Source organism: Coregonus lavaretus (genome assembly GCF_964263955.1).
Source record: "Coregonus lavaretus genome assembly, contig: HAP1_SCAFFOLD_5882, whole genome shotgun sequence".
Lineage (NCBI taxonomy): Eukaryota > Metazoa > Chordata > Actinopteri > Salmoniformes > Salmonidae > Coregonus > Coregonus lavaretus.
In genome coordinates, this window is record NW_028161022.1 from 12,501 (window position 1) to 27,500 (window position 15,000).

Consider the following 15,000-nt stretch of genomic DNA (forward strand, 5'->3'; position numbering starts at 1 on the left):
GAACAACTCCCGCGTCAAGATCGCAGTCAAGAGCCTCGTCACCAAGGGTACCCTGGTCCAGACCAAGGGCACCGGTGCATCCGGCTCCTTCAAGCTCAACAAGAAAGCCGTCGAGGCGAAGAAGCCCGCCAAGAAAGCCGCAGTCCCCAAAGTAAAGAAGGTGGCCGCCAAGAAGCCCGCCGCGGCGAAGAAGCCCAAGAAGGTAGCAGCCAAGAAGGCCGTCGCCGCAAAGAAGTCCCCCAAGAAGGCCAAGAAGCCCGCTACACCCAAAAAGGCCGCCAAGAGCCCCAAGAAGGTGAAGAAGCCCGCCGCAGCGGCCAAGAAGGCAGCCAAGAGCCCCAAGAAGGCTACAAAGGCAGCCAAGCCCAAAGCCGCCAAGCCCAAGGCAGCCAAGGCCAAGAAGGCAGCCCCCAAGAAGAAGTAAACCTATTACAAACAGTGTTCTACTCGATACATGTTGTACCACAAAAGGCTCTTTTAAGAGCCACCCACCTCTTTCCATAGAAAGCGCATTGATTTCCATGTACTACCTGTCGTGGAAAAGAAATTACGCACACTAGGCTACTTTTACGCACACAACATTGTCCCACTCTGGGTGTGTGCGAAGGGAGAGGCATATAATAGAGGGCCAAAATGGCTCAGAAATTCGACCTCACGAGTGCACCCTCACCAGCCATTTTTATATATGAGCCACTGGGCTATTCCCGTTCAGAGGCAGGCTGCTGTGATGTGTTACAAGTGCCATGTAATAACAATAACAATACTATAGTGGCTTCGAATTGAAACTCACGAGTGCACCCTCAACAGCCATTTTTATATATGAGCCACTGGGCTATTCCCGTTCAGAGGCAGGCTGCTGTGATGTGTTACAAGTGCCATGTAATAACAATAACAATACTATAGTGGCTTCGATTTCAAACTCAAGAGTGCACCCTCACCAGCTGTTTGTTTCCCATTTGGAGAGAAATAATGTGTGGATGTCATTTCGGACATTTTGGCGCTCACGCGAAATGACACAAAGTAACAAAGTCGGAGGGAAACAAAGTAGCCTCTCACTCGCTGCCTGTGGGTGGGAACCGGCTTAGGGCTGTCTGTCTGTCCATCTGTCTGTCCCTCGCTCCAATTGGATAAGGCCACACCGGCCCGGTGGCCAATCGTTGCCTCTTGTGGCGAGGTATATGTACGGCTCTCGAAGTGGCGAGCGGCTCATTCAGACTTTCTGTGACTTTCTCAAGCTACCAATATGAGCGGAAGAGGCAAAACCGGAGGCAAGGCCAGGGCGAAGGCAAAGACCCGTTCATCCCGTGCTGGCCTCCAGTTCCCCGTGGGCCGTGTGCACAGGCTGCTGCGCAAAGGCAACTACGCCGAGCGTGTGGGCGCTGGCGCACCAGTCTACCTGGCCGCCGTACTCGAGTACCTGACTGCTGAGATCCTGGAGTTGGCCGGCAACGCTGCCCGTGACAACAAGAAGACTCGTATCATCCCCCGTCACCTGCAACTGGCCGTCCGTAACGACGAGGAGCTGAACAAACGATTAGTTACCGGAGTGTAACTCCAGTTCTATGAGTGGAGCGGAGCCCCATAGGGGAGCTATGCTCCTAGTGGTTTACCCTCTGCCCTAAGGCAGATGCAGCCTGAAGCAAAATTATGCACACACCTACAGCCAATAGGAGTACAGGTGTCCCTATATAAGGAACCCCGTTCCCTCAATCTGCCTCCCGAGATATTATCTTCAGCGAGACTAGAGAGGGTCGGTAGGGCCTTAAGTCCTATGGGGCTCCGCTCCACTCATAGAACTGGAGTTACACTCCGGTAACTAATCGTTCTATATCGTGGAGCTCCGCCCCATAGGGGAGCTATGCTCCTAGTGGTTTAAGGCGGAGCGAAACGCTCCAAAATGTACTCCCTGCCGAGCCTAACACTTCCCATTAAAAAATGAAAAGGTCAAGCCCAGCAATGGCTGCAACCAATTCCCGCAGTACTGCGACTAAAAACCCATCAGGGCGTCACAATATACCGCGTCATCGGTTATAGACCCGCCCCATCTAGCTCAATGACAATGTCAATGGCTATTGGGCAGATCAATAGAATAGACGCCGTGCTAATCTGACTAGCAGATAGCCGTGCCTCAATATTCTATGGAACAAAATATACCAGTCATACTAAACTGAACCTCAGATAGATGACCTCACATTCTGTCCACTCAATACATGTTTCTATATGCTGACACTGTCAGCCAGGAGACATGCCACAGAATATGCTCTTCATCCGAAGCGGACCTGATAGAGACCAGTCTATCATCCTGCTTCTCCCTCCTCTACCTCAAGATTCCCCTTCAGCTGTGCTGAGTGCAATCGAGATTGGAGTTTAAAAGGCTTATTCTTGACATAAGTCTTCCTAACCAGAGCGGACCTGATTGGAACCTGTCCAAGGTCCTGCTCTGTCCTCCTTTTCTAGCTCAAGAACGCCTTTCAGCTCTGCTGAAATTCGATCGAACAAAAGAGTTAGAAAACATGTCCATAATATGTTACTTCTAATAAAAGCGGACTTATGAACTTATTCACAATCCTGCTTTCTTTCTCTATTCTGCTCATGATCTCCCTTCAGCCACGCTGAGTACAGACCGAGCCAAAGAGTTAGAAGACATATCCAACAGATAGAAACGGATAAAAGGAGACGGTGTCGACCATGACGCTGCTCTACAAATATCCTCTACCTCTGTTCCTCTGAAAAGAGCAGTAGAAGCTGCTACTCCACGAGTGGAGTGCGCTCTAATACCCTGAGGCGGTTGTTGCCCCGCCGCCTCGTACGCCGTCTCAATGCCTTCACAAAGCCAATGAGACAAACGCTGTTTTGAAAGTGGTCTACCCAATGCAGCCGCACCGTGACACACAAACAGCTGAGGCGATGACCTAACCGCCGCTGTGCGCCTAACGTAACACGCCAAAGCGCGTACTGGGCACAGACAGTGAAGCTTTTCCTCACTCCTCTCCCCATGGGGAGGGGGATGAAAAGCCCACAATTCCACGATCTGCGATCTATATGCACTGTTAATAACCTTCGGCACAAATGCCGGGTTAGGACGTAACACCGCTCTGCTCAAATCGCCATTAATGGCAAGGCAGTCGGGTCTCGTCGACAGTGCACACAAATCGCTGACTCGTTTAGCAGTAGTCAAGGTGAGCAACAGCGCCGTCTTGATAGACAGCATCTTGAGGGGTATTTGATTCAATGGCTCGAACGGCGACTTACATAGCGCTTCGAGAACCAATGCCAAATCCCACTTGGGCAGCGTAGCTCTAGGTCTTGGCCTAAGCCGTTGCGTTCCCAATAGGAAACGTTTCACTAAAGGGTGACTGAAAACACTTTTTCCGTTAAAACCTTCATGACCAGCTGAAATTGCCGCTGCAAACACTCGAATAGTGGAGGGCGATTTCTGCTTATCAAACATAGACTGTAGGAATGAGAGCACACTCTCTACCTGACAGCTCATGGGGTCCACGTCCTGTGTATCACACCATCGTGAGAAAACGTTCCATCTGCTGGTATACACCCTAGAAGTGGAACCGGCTCTTGCGCCCTGTATTGTTCTGATCACTGCATCAGACAACCCACGGCGCTTTAACCTGTCCCATTCAGGAACCAAGCCTTCAGTGGTTGGCCGATTATGGGCCATTGCCCTATCGAGCCTCCCGCCTGAGTCAACGCGTCTCGTTGATGTGGAATTGGCCAGGGTGGCGCAATCAACATCTGACTCATCTCTGCAAACCACGGAGCCCCCGGGCGATCGGGCGCTATCAGTATCACTGACAGCTCCTCTGACCTCACCCTGGCTAGCAGTGGGAGAATGCAAGACAGCGGAGGGAATGCATACAGGAGAACTTTCGGCCACAGGTAGTGCGCGAATGCGTCTCTTCCCAATGGCGGTTCGTCCTGGTTTCTCAGAGAGAACCATAGGGGACACTGCGCGTTCACACGTGACGCGAACAGGTCCACCTCGGCTCTCCCGAATTGTTCCCAAATCTGTAGAACAATGTCCGGGTGCAGACACCACTCGTCGTCTCGAGGACCCCCTCTTGACATGAGGTCTGCCCCTACGTTCAAGTAGCCCGGAATGTGTGCTGCTCTCAACGAGCGAAGGTGCTTGTGAGCCCACAGCCACAATTCCACTGCCGCCCGATGAAGGGCAGGAGACCTGACCCCTCCCTGGCGGTTTATGTGAGCTACTGTGGTTCGGTTGTCTGACCAGACCAACACATCGCGACCCCGAAGGGTAGACGCGAAGTGGGTCAAGACCAGTCGCACCGTTTCCAACTCTAGGAGGTTGATGTGACGACCTGATTGAGGCCATGCACCTCCTATCGCTTGAGACTGACATGTCCCTCCCCATCCAGTCAGAGAGGCATCTGTAAACACTGGAATGTAGGATGACACCTTGCCCATCGGGACTCCGTGCGTGAGAACGCACGGGTTCCGCCAATAGTCCAGGTCTGCTCTTAGCGAGAGAGGAACCACCACCAACCGATGACGTTGACGCACTGGGTCTAGTCTTAGTTGGGCGAACCACCGCTGTGCTTTGCGCATGTGCAGAAGCCCTAGCGGGACCACAGAGTGGGCTGCCGACATGAGACCCAAAAGTGACATGATCGATAGCGCCGTTACTGTGTGATTCGGACGACACTTCCTCAGGGCTAGTAACAATGCTGCCCTTCGAGGGTCCGAAATTCGCGCCCTCATCATTACAGTGTCTAGCTGTAGTCCCAGGTAGACAATCTGATGACTGGGCCAGGGTGCGCTCTTTTTCCAATTCACAGCAAACCCCAGACGCGTGAGATGAATCACTGTCTGTGTCGTGTGTGTGAACGCCAGCTCTGCTGACGGGGCGAGAATCAGCAGGTCGTCTAGGTAGGCTAATAGCCTTATCCCTTGACGACGCAGCGGTTCCAATGCCGCCTCCACACATTTGGAAAACGTTCGAGGTGCCAGGGCGTACCCAAACGGCATCCTCGTGAACTCGTACGCCACCCCTTGAAAGGCGAACCGCAGAAACTTTCTGTGGCGCGATTGTATCGGCACATGAAAGTACGCGTCCTTTAGGTCTATGCTTGTACAAAAATCTCCCTTCTGAACACATTCCAGTAGGCGTTTTGTCGTCAGCATTCGGAAGGGCCGTTTGGTTATGCTCTCGTTGAGAATGCGTAAATCCAAAATCGGCCTCACTCCCCCCGTCTTTTTTGGCACTAGGAAATAGGGCGAGTAAAGCCCCTTGTTCCTTTGCTCTCGGGGAACTACTGTGACCGCCTCCTTCGCCAAAAGTTCCGTAATCTCTGATCTCAGAGCGGCTACTTTGTCTGGCGTTTTCATCACCGTTTCCACCACTCCCTTGAACGGGGGTGGGGTCCGATGGAATTGGAGGGCATAACCCTTCTCTAACGTCTGTTCTAGCCAGCGTGAGAGGGTACAGCTTCGACGCCACTGCCAGCAATGCAGAGACAGCGGGTGCGCACGAAGCTGTGGTGCGTCCAGTAGGAAGGACCTGTATTCCTCTATGGCCCTCGCCGCCGCTATTCCCCAGCACTGGGTTGGTGGAATAGCCCAAGTCGGGCCCCCCTTGAAAGGGAGAGGATACGTCAGCTCGTTCTGGGTGAGTCGGGGGCTTTGATACGTTGGTTACGACCGTAACTCCAGTAATCTTGCCCTCCAGGAACGCAGCACGGGTCTGAACTGCGCTGTCTGAGGTACTGGCCTGAGACAGAGCGCTCTGCCCGGAAAGCGATTGCGTCATCATGTCATTGTCTGACTGAGACTGCCGCTTAACATGAGACTCATCCTTTACAGAATTCAATAGAATCTGAAAGGTGTGATCTCTGACTGACACCACACGGTGGTGCCACAATGCCTCTTTACTGGTCTTAGGCGACTGTTCAACGACACACTCAATATGTGGTGAGCTGCGCTCATAGCCATGGGCATTGACACGTTCAGAATAATTCGGAGGCGTCCATACCTTGGTTATACCTGTAACCCTGGTATTCCCGCTCTCCGTGAACGTCGCACGGGTCTGATCTGCGCTGACTGAGGCATTAGCCTGCAGCAAGGCGTCATTCCCGGCTAGCGGCTGCGTCTTCATGTCACATTGGGACAGAGACAGCTGCCTGCTGAATGTGAGGTATCCTGAGATAAGCCAAGACGGTGTCTTGGTATCTTTCCTCCCTTCACCTCCTGTGTGCGTTCAGCTCTGCACCTCTGGTGGGCTGAACTACGCTCAGTGTGGTGAGTATTAGCGCGTTCAGAAAGAAGTGGGGGCGCCGATACACTGGGAAACTTCGTCACCGTGGTAATCGGGCCCTCCGTGAACGCAGCATGGGTCTGAATCGCACTAACCGAGACCTTAGTCTGCGATAGTGCGCCATCCCCAACTAGCGGCTGCGTCATCATGTCTCCTGACTGAGACTGCAGCCTGCTATGAGAGGCACTCACTACAGTACTCCTTGGAGTCTGTAATGTGAGTTCTCTTTGAGATAAACCAAGACGGCGTCTAGGTATTATTCCTCCTTTCACCTCCTGTGTGCGTTCAGCTCTGCACCCCTGGTGGGCTGAACTACACTCAGTGTGGTGAGCCTGGGCGCGTTCAGGAAAAGGTGGGGGCGCCGATACACTGGGCACCTTCGTGACCGTGGTAATCGGGCCCTTCTTGAACGCAGCATGGGTCTGGGTCGTACTAACAGAGACCTTAGTCTGTGATAGTGCGCCACCCCCAATGTGGTTATTATCAGCGCGTTCTGAGAGAAACGGGGGCGCCGATACGTGGTTACGCCCGTAACCGTAGTAATCAGGCCCTCCGTGAACGCAGCACGGGTCTGAACTGCACTGACTGAGGCGTTAGCCTGAGACAGAGCGCCGTCCCGGATAGCGGTCGCGTCATCATGCCATTATCTGGCTGAGACTGCAGCCTGCTATGTGAGACACTCACTACGGCACTCCTAGGAGTCTGTAAAGTGAGGTCCTATAAGGTACACTTAATACCTTTTATATACCTGCCTTATGTGTGCATTCAGCAACGCACCATGGTGGGCTGAGCTGCACTCATAGTGGTAAGAGAGAGAGCGAGAGTGAGGAAGGTCGAACGCTCTCGGATGTATTATGGAAAAGGGGGCTCTTTCTTGACAGTGTCAAGTAGAGACAACTCTTTATTACACACATCAACAAAAAACATTCTCCTCCATACACTCAACGGTAGAGTGGGGGGGGACAGTGGGCTCGGTCACAGCAGGCGCTGTGCCGTCTTCCGTTCTCTCCCCCTCGCCTGTCATAAACGGCGTCTCTTCTGGCCGCCCTTCGGGTGATGCCAGGATGACGCTTTAATGACCTCTCTCGCCGGCACCTCTGGCGCTGCAGGGGGGGGGCGAGGCCCGCTCCCTTGCTGCTGGAGGCCGCCGTCTGACGCCAAGCTGTAGCGAGAGTAACGGCCGCCCTTCCTCATATCCACTTCCGGGTTGGAGGGAATGGGGGGCAGCTTAATCTCCCGCTGTTTAGCAGCCCACTCAATGAGACCTGAGAATTCAGGCACAGAGAGGCTGTGGCGTCATCATCCAGGGATGTAATGACCTCACAATTTCCCGAAGGAAAAGGGGTGTTAAACATCTGGGTCAGTGTAATGAATTGTTCCAATAGAATATTCATTTCTTCCCCAATAGCCCTGTCATCTCCTGAGTCAGTGCCCTCAGATGATGCCTCAGCTGAGACTAACACTGATAGCACATCCTCAAGAGGAATATCCTCCCTAAAAATGCCCAATGCTGCTTCCACTCCTTCAAAAAAGGAGGGCGCAGCTGGCGCATAGTGGGGGATTGATGAAGCTGTCCCTGGCGTGCTGTGCCTCTCAACCCACGAAACAGTGTCGGGGGGGGTCGACAGCCGCCAAGGGGAACAGCGACATTGAGCTCTGAAAAGAGCTTTTGTTAAATGCTTACCTTGGATAAGCTAGGTGTGCTCATTGTAGGAAGACGTTGATGGCTGGATATCAACGACGAGATCTTCCTGAGTCTTCTATGGCTTCTTCAATTCTAGTCCAGTCGCTGAAGATAATGGGAGGCAGATTGAGGGAACGGGGTTCCTTATATAGGGACACCTGTACTCCTATTGGCTGTAGGTGTGTGCATAATTTTGCTTCAGGCTGCATCTGCCTTAGGGCAGAGGGTAAACCACTAGGAGCATAGCTCCCCTATGGGGCGGAGCTCCACGATATAGAACTGCTCGGCGGTGTGACCATCGCTCAGGGTGGTGTGCTGCCCAACATCCAGGCAGTCCTACTCCCCAAGAAGACCGAGAAGGCAGTCAAAGCCAAGTAAATTCGCTACTGCGACTTCAACTTGACTACTCAACCCCCAAAGGCTCTTTTAAGAGCCAACCACCTAGCTCTCCAAAAGCGCAAAGTACCTTTCTATGACCGCAATACATTGAGTGGGTGTATACACAACTATTTCGACATTCTGTGCCCACATGAGGCCTTGCATGAACAACAACACCTACTTGGCCTCATTTGCCATAGCAGGCTAGCATTAGATGATACGTGCCTATAAGCTGTCACTCTTGACTTTGGCGACTATTATTGCGCGTAAAGGGCCGGCGGCGTCCTATTGCGCGCGCACCGGGAGTTTGAGTTTTGGAGAGGCCGGGCCTCCCGTCCAATGGCCAACGGAGGAGGCCTGCGAAACGGGCCAATCGGGGTGGTGGGGAGATGGTGTCCAATCAGCAGGCGCCACTGCCGGCTTTATAAACTTCACATAGGCATTTCGAGGCTATACTCCCGACTGTCAGAGCAGCGCCATGGCCAGAACCAAGCAAACCGCTCGCAAATCCACCGGTGGCAAAGCCCCCAGGAAGCAGCTCGCCACTAAGGCTGCTCGCAAGAGTGCCCCGGCCACCGGCGGTGTGAAGAAGCCTCACCGTTACAGGCCCGGCACCGTGGCTCTGAGAGAGATCCGTCGTTACCAGAAGTCCACTGAGCTACTCATCCGCAAGCTGCCCTTCCAGCGCCTGGTGCGAGAAATCGCCCAGGACTTCAAGACCGACCTGCGCTTCCAGAGCTCCGCCGTGATGGCCCTACAGGAGGCTAGCGAGGCTTACCTGGTCGGCCTGTTCGAGGACACCAACCTGTGCGCCATCCACGCCAAGCGGGTGACCATCATGCCCAAGGACATCCAGCTGGCCCGCCGTATTCGCGGAGAGCGCGCATAAATGAGGATGACCTGAACTCGGGAGAAAAGGACACCTCAGACAGCCGCAAAGCCACTCAGGATCCGGAGGAAGAGGCTCCTCGCAGTAAGAAGAACAAGCAGGAGTCTCCATCTCAGGACTACGAGGAGAAATAGTCACGCTGCATCCTTTCTTCTCTCTATCCTCTTCCTCCCCTGCGTAGCCCCTAACAGTCCTCTGAGCAGAGGGAGAAAGGACTTTACCTCCCTTCACTGAGCCCCTCTTCTCTTCTTGCACACTCACTCCCTCACTAATGCCACGAGTAGCTCTATGATCCAGCCTGTTATCCCTTCCATGGCCAGGGGTGGCGCTGTGAGCTCAGCTGCGCACAGAAGAGAAACACAATTCTGACATTTTGACGCTACGGCGTCTCAAAATGAACAATCAGTACTATTGACGCTTTTTCAAAAAAGAAATTAAACGAAGGTCTTTTAAGGGATTATGCAAGCACACTTGTTCGTTTCGGCTAGCCGAGTTCGGCTAAGCGCCAGCCAAAGTTAAGCATGCTGACGCCTTAAGGGCGTCTTCTAACCCAGGAGCCACGTCAAACCTCCCCCTAACTCACCTCTGGTTGTTATGGTGTTTGTTTAGGACAGTTTCCGGTTGTTACGTTTAGTTTTGGGGTTGTTGTTTAGCTCAAAAGGGTCAATGCACTGTTAAGGTATAATGTCACAAAAACAACGCACCATGGTGTTACTGCTGCTGTACTGGGTGTAGATTTGTGTCCTTTTTATATATCTTTTTTTACTCGCTTTGTTTTCTAGAGGTAGAACAACACAGTGGTACTGGTCACATTTATGTTTTCCCGTAATCGTAAGGATAAGCTTGTAGCGTAGGTAGTGGTCCTCTGTAGCTCAGCTGGTAGAGCACGGCGCTTGTAACGCCAAGGTAGTGGGTTCGATCCCCGGGACCACCTATACACAAAAAAAATGTATGCACGCATGACTGTAAGTCGCTTTGGATAAAAGCGTCTGCTAAATGGCATATTATTATTTATTATTAACTCGAATATCCCCCAAAGGCTCTTTTAAGAGCCACCTCCATATTTCCATCAAAAAGGCACAATTGTTCCATGTATACACGCACCTCTACATTAGCCACCATGTATGTTGTTCACTAACACGTCTAAAAGCTACGTATTGCACCTTTTTAGTTGCCTGAAGTCTAGCTTCAATGTTTGTGTGTGTGTATATACACAACCATCTGGCATCATCCACTTCCTTTGAACTATATAGTAACACAGTAAAATGCTTTACAAAGGAGGGGAAAAAGAAACGAGTGATAATATAGGCCGAATAGTAACAAGAATTGTGTTCAGATGAATAATTGACACTATTAGTTGTGTGTAATAATAGCCTTGCATGCAGTCCAGAAAAAACATTGCATGCCAACTTACTTTGAAAGTCCCATGTTGCAGTGCTGCTGAGAGACTCATGCAGAGGCCCAAACTTTACAATGGAGCACGGAGGCCATCTTGTGGTTAAATGTGGGTACTGCACCTCATGGTGAGTCCCTTTCAGCATTTGCTCTTTAGGCCAGCGTTTCCCAAACGCGGTCCTGGGGTCCACAAGGGGTGCGCGTTTTGCGTTTTGCCCTAGCACTCCACAACTGATTCTAATACTCCCAGCTTGATGATGATGAGTTGATTATTTGAATCAGCTGTGTAGTGCTAGGGCAAAAACTCCCAAAATGTGGCCCGAGTTTGGGAAACCCTGCTTTAGGCTAATACTAGCCTATTAGGATGACTTGGTTCGATCGCTTTAATGGCAACTGCTGAACTCTGGTTTCACTAATTACTTGTCCCAGGTCACCATTATGAATCCAATAGCAAAACAAATGTTTCAAAATAGCTCAATAGTGAAAAAAGGCCAGGAAATGATGGGTTCTCAGCAATATTTCACCAACAACCAATCACTATTCACGCATAGACATTAGGATCATCAACAAATATTCCTAAGTCATACTACAAAAGGGTTGTAACGAAATGGATTTGTCTGTTCAATGCAAGTTCAACGTCAAAGAAAAAGTGCATCACCACAACAAACGTGTCTTTAGATACACTGTAAAAAATGACTTTGTGGAATGTACTCAAGCTATTACAGTCAACAAAAGCACACGTCATATTGTTGAGTAGATCTTTTTGCTTGTTTTTATGAGTAGATAAGCTTGAGTAAGTTGAGTTGATGTGGTCCAATACATTGAGTAAAGATGATAGAGACGTAAAAAGGATTATATTACGTTGATTCGACTCAAATAGACATTGTGTTATTTTACCTGAATGATTCATCCTATTATGTATTTAGACCAACTTACTTTGGATTCACTCAATCACATCCCTTAAGAGAAAAGGTATCCGGACACCGGGAATCCATTTATTTAAACATCAACGGTTTGCAAAACATCTGTTATTATGAGTTGACAAATTACGTAATTGCAATCAACACTGCAGGTAAATCATGATTGCTGCAGGTAGGCAACACCGTAGAAATAGGAACTACAACACTAACAACAAGTGACATTTACTCCTGATGTAATAAATAAATATAAATAAATAATTGGTCATTTAGCAGACGCTCTTATCCAGAGCGACTTACAGGAGCAAATAGGGTTAAGTGCCTTGCTCAAGGGCACATCGACAGATTTTTCACCTAGTCGGCTCGGGGATTAGAACCAGCGACCTTTCGGTTACTGGCACAATGCTCTTAACCACTAAGCTACCTGACTGACCTGTTGCAACCTCTACAACCACTGTGCTTATTATTTGACCCTGCTGGTCATCTATGAACGTTTGAACATCTTGGAGAAAAATGTGTGAAACCACTGCCTATATGAGGAGCTGTCGTTGTTTGTTTTATTACCACATACTTATGGAAATTGCACCGGTTGAGAGATGATGGCTCTCTTGTGCCTACGGTGAAGGGTACTTCTGATCCAGCAGGTGGTGCTAAGATCCCTCCCTATATGACTTGAATGATGAGTTGATTTATTCCTTATAGCTCCTAATGATTTTAAGGCCAGTGTTGGCAAACATTACTTGTGCTCCAGCAGGTGGCCATGACATCCCTCCCTATATGACTTGACTGACCAGTTAGTTGATGGACTCCTTATAGCTCCTAAATTTAATGATTTTAAGGCCAGTGTTGGCAAACATGACTTCTGCTCCAGCAGGTGGCCATGAAATCCCCCCCTATATGACTTGACTGACCAGGTAGTTGATGGACTCCTTATAGCTCTTAATGATCTCAAGTGTCTGTGTTTTTATGTGGTTAGGAGTTTTGCTCACTGCGTGTCCCCCTTCCATTTCAGTGTTTCCCAACTCCAGCGGTAGAGTAGGCTACCCCCAACAGGACCCATTTTTCTTGTAGGCCTGGACAGCCACAGCTGATTGAACAACCTGTCACCTAAATTACCAAGTCCTCAATGAGTAGAATCAGGTGCAACAACAACAACAACAACAACAACAACAACAACAATATGAGGAGAGGGACACAGTGTACTAGCTGATCTCCCAGTTGTCACAGTTTGGCCTTGTGTTCCACATAGCCTATATCAGTATTTGAGTATGTTTCCCGCGCACGTTAGTTGCTTTCACGTCATCTTTGAAATCGCTCCTCCCTAGTCCCCTAGAACGAGCGCCCTCCCCTTTGCAACGCCTCCGAACATATAACAGAGGCGCGCTTTCTGTGCCGCCGGCCTCAATCAGGTCGACCAAACGCAGATAATAGCGCACCGCGCACCGGCGCTGAAATCATTCATTCACTTGAACTCAACTAGCGAACACACCATGTCCGGAAGAGGCAAAGGCGGCAAGGGACTCGGAAAAGGAGGCGCCAAGCGTCACCGCAAAGTTCTCCGCGATAACATCCAGGGAATCACCAAACCCGCTATCCGCCGTCTGGCTCGCCGCGGCGGCGTGAAGCGTATTTCCGGTCTGATCTACGAGGAGACCCGCGGTGTCCTGAAGGTGTTCCTGGAGAACGTGATCCGTGACGCAGTCACCTACACCGAGCACGCCAAGAGGAAGACCGTTACCGCCATGGACGTGGTCTACGCTCTGAAACGTCAGGGACGCACCCTGTACGGTTTCGGCGGTTAAACCCACTCTCTTCGGAACCTCAACACCCCGACTCGAACCCAAAGGCTCTTTTAAGAGCCACCCACATCCGCTTAAAATGGGCCCATTCCATGTAGTGTTATATATAACAACAAATGTTTAGTATGCAATTTAGTAAGAAAGTATGAGCCACTTCGAGTGGACAGGGAGTATTAATTAGAGGATTCTAATGTCCCGTCCACTTTTAGCGCACAGAGGGAGGCCTATATCTGACAGTGGCAAAGTGTAAGAACGTTATTATTTTGGGTCAAGCAATAGTGGAATTTGGACAACATAAAGCCACCACGAGTCGGTAGACGTGGCTCGAAAAGAGGGGGACAGCGCGCACACACACACACACACAGTCCAAAATGGGAGCCCTATGTCTGACGGTGCCAAAGTGGGCAATTCTATCACCAGCATTATTTGGCACAACAATCGTGCCATTTGGACACCTATTAAAGCCCCCCTTTTGAAACACACAATTCCCCATCGGTCACAGAGCATAGGCTATAGAGAGGAGGGAGGGAGGGAGGGAGGGAGGGAGGGAGGGAGGGAGGGAGGGAGGGAGGGAGGGAGGGAGGGAGGGAGCAAGCAAGCAAGCAGGGGAGTGTCTACGGCCGCTGACTTTGCTTAGCTTCCTCTTCATAAGACGGGTAAGCGCCCTTCACCCCCTCATTCGTTTCTGAGAAGCAACGAGACATCATCATGCCCGAGCCAGCAAAGTCAGCGCCCAAGAAGGGCTCCAAGAAAGCCGTCACCAAGACCGCAGGGAAGGGCGGCAAGAAGCGCAGAAAGTCCAGGAAGGAGAGTTACGCCATCTACGTGTACAAAGTCCTGAAGCAGGTCCACCCCGACACCGGCATCTCCTCCAAGGCCATGGGAATCATGAACTCCTTCGTGAACGACATCTTCGAGCGTATCGCCGGAGAGTCCTCTCGCCTGGCCCACTACAACAAGCGTTCTACCATCACCTCCAGGGAGATCCAGACCGCGGTGCGCCTGCTGCTCCCCGGTGAACTTGCCAAACACGCCGTGTCCGAGGGCACCAAGGCCGTAACCAAGTACACCAGCTCCAAGTAAACAGCGCATTTGGACTGCTCTACTAACCCAAAGGCTCTTTTAAGAGCCACCCACTCTGTCAGTAAAAAAAGCAATTCCATCGCCACCGAATGAATGCGTAGGTAGGCTGCGTTACATTGTATCATTGTTTAATGGGCGGCGCGCGCCGCCTCGGAGAGCGGCTACATTGTATCATTGTTTAATGGGCGGCGCGCGCCGGCTCAGAGAGCGGCTACATTGTATCATTTCCCCTGCCCGTTCCAGCGTAGGGGTTTAGCGCGCCTTTTTTGGTGTCTTTGCGCGCTGAATAGTAACCCATGTTTGTCGGGCTCTATTCCAGGTGAAGGCAATGTAAAATGGCACCATTTGACAAAGGGTGTAAATAAATAAATCAAAAAGGCAGTCTGTTGGGTTTGATTGGAAATAAATTCCCTTTATCGTCTAATGAGCAGATAGTCATTTTGAGTTGACTTCCTGAATCGGTAGGACACGGATGGAGTGAATGGATGCTCCATCATTGGACTATACCCTAATGATGTGAACGAGAATGATGATGGCAAGAATAAAAAGGTGGTGAATAATATGAA

General features: G+C 50.7%; 3 protein-coding genes and 1 pseudogene across 4 annotated transcripts in view; all 4 read left to right on the forward strand.

The window, feature by feature from the left end:
- Positions 1–424, forward strand: part of LOC311121190 (histone H1-like) — a gene marked incomplete at both ends in the record, with an annotated part of 624 nt that extends 200 nt beyond the window's left edge. The window contains one exon of the mRNA XM_084195711.1: positions 1–424. This exon is cut by the window's left edge and continues 200 nt beyond it. Coding sequence (XP_084051837.1) covers positions 1–424 — 424 coding nt within the window.
- An 8,266-nt stretch (positions 425–8,690) lies between these two features.
- LOC311121192 (histone H3.2-like) lies at positions 8,691–9,240 on the forward strand (annotated as a pseudogene). The gene has a single exon. The product of its transcript is annotated as a histone H3.2-like (transcript).
- Positions 9,241–13,042: 3,802 nt separating this feature from the next.
- On the forward strand, positions 13,043–13,354 carry LOC311121195 (histone H4; the record flags this gene model as incomplete). The annotated part of the gene is made up of 1 exon (XM_084195715.1): positions 13,043–13,354. The coding sequence occupies one exon, from the start codon at positions 13,043–13,045 to the stop codon at positions 13,352–13,354; it is 312 nt and encodes a 103-aa protein (XP_084051841.1).
- Positions 13,355–14,122: 768 nt separating this feature from the next.
- On the forward strand, positions 14,123–14,434 carry LOC311121193 (histone H2B-like; the record flags this gene model as incomplete). Its single annotated transcript, XM_084195713.1, has 1 exon — positions 14,123–14,434. A coding segment is annotated over one exon (312 nt), but the record flags the coding sequence as incomplete, so codon positions are not given.
- Between the last annotated feature and the right edge of the window lie 566 nt (positions 14,435–15,000).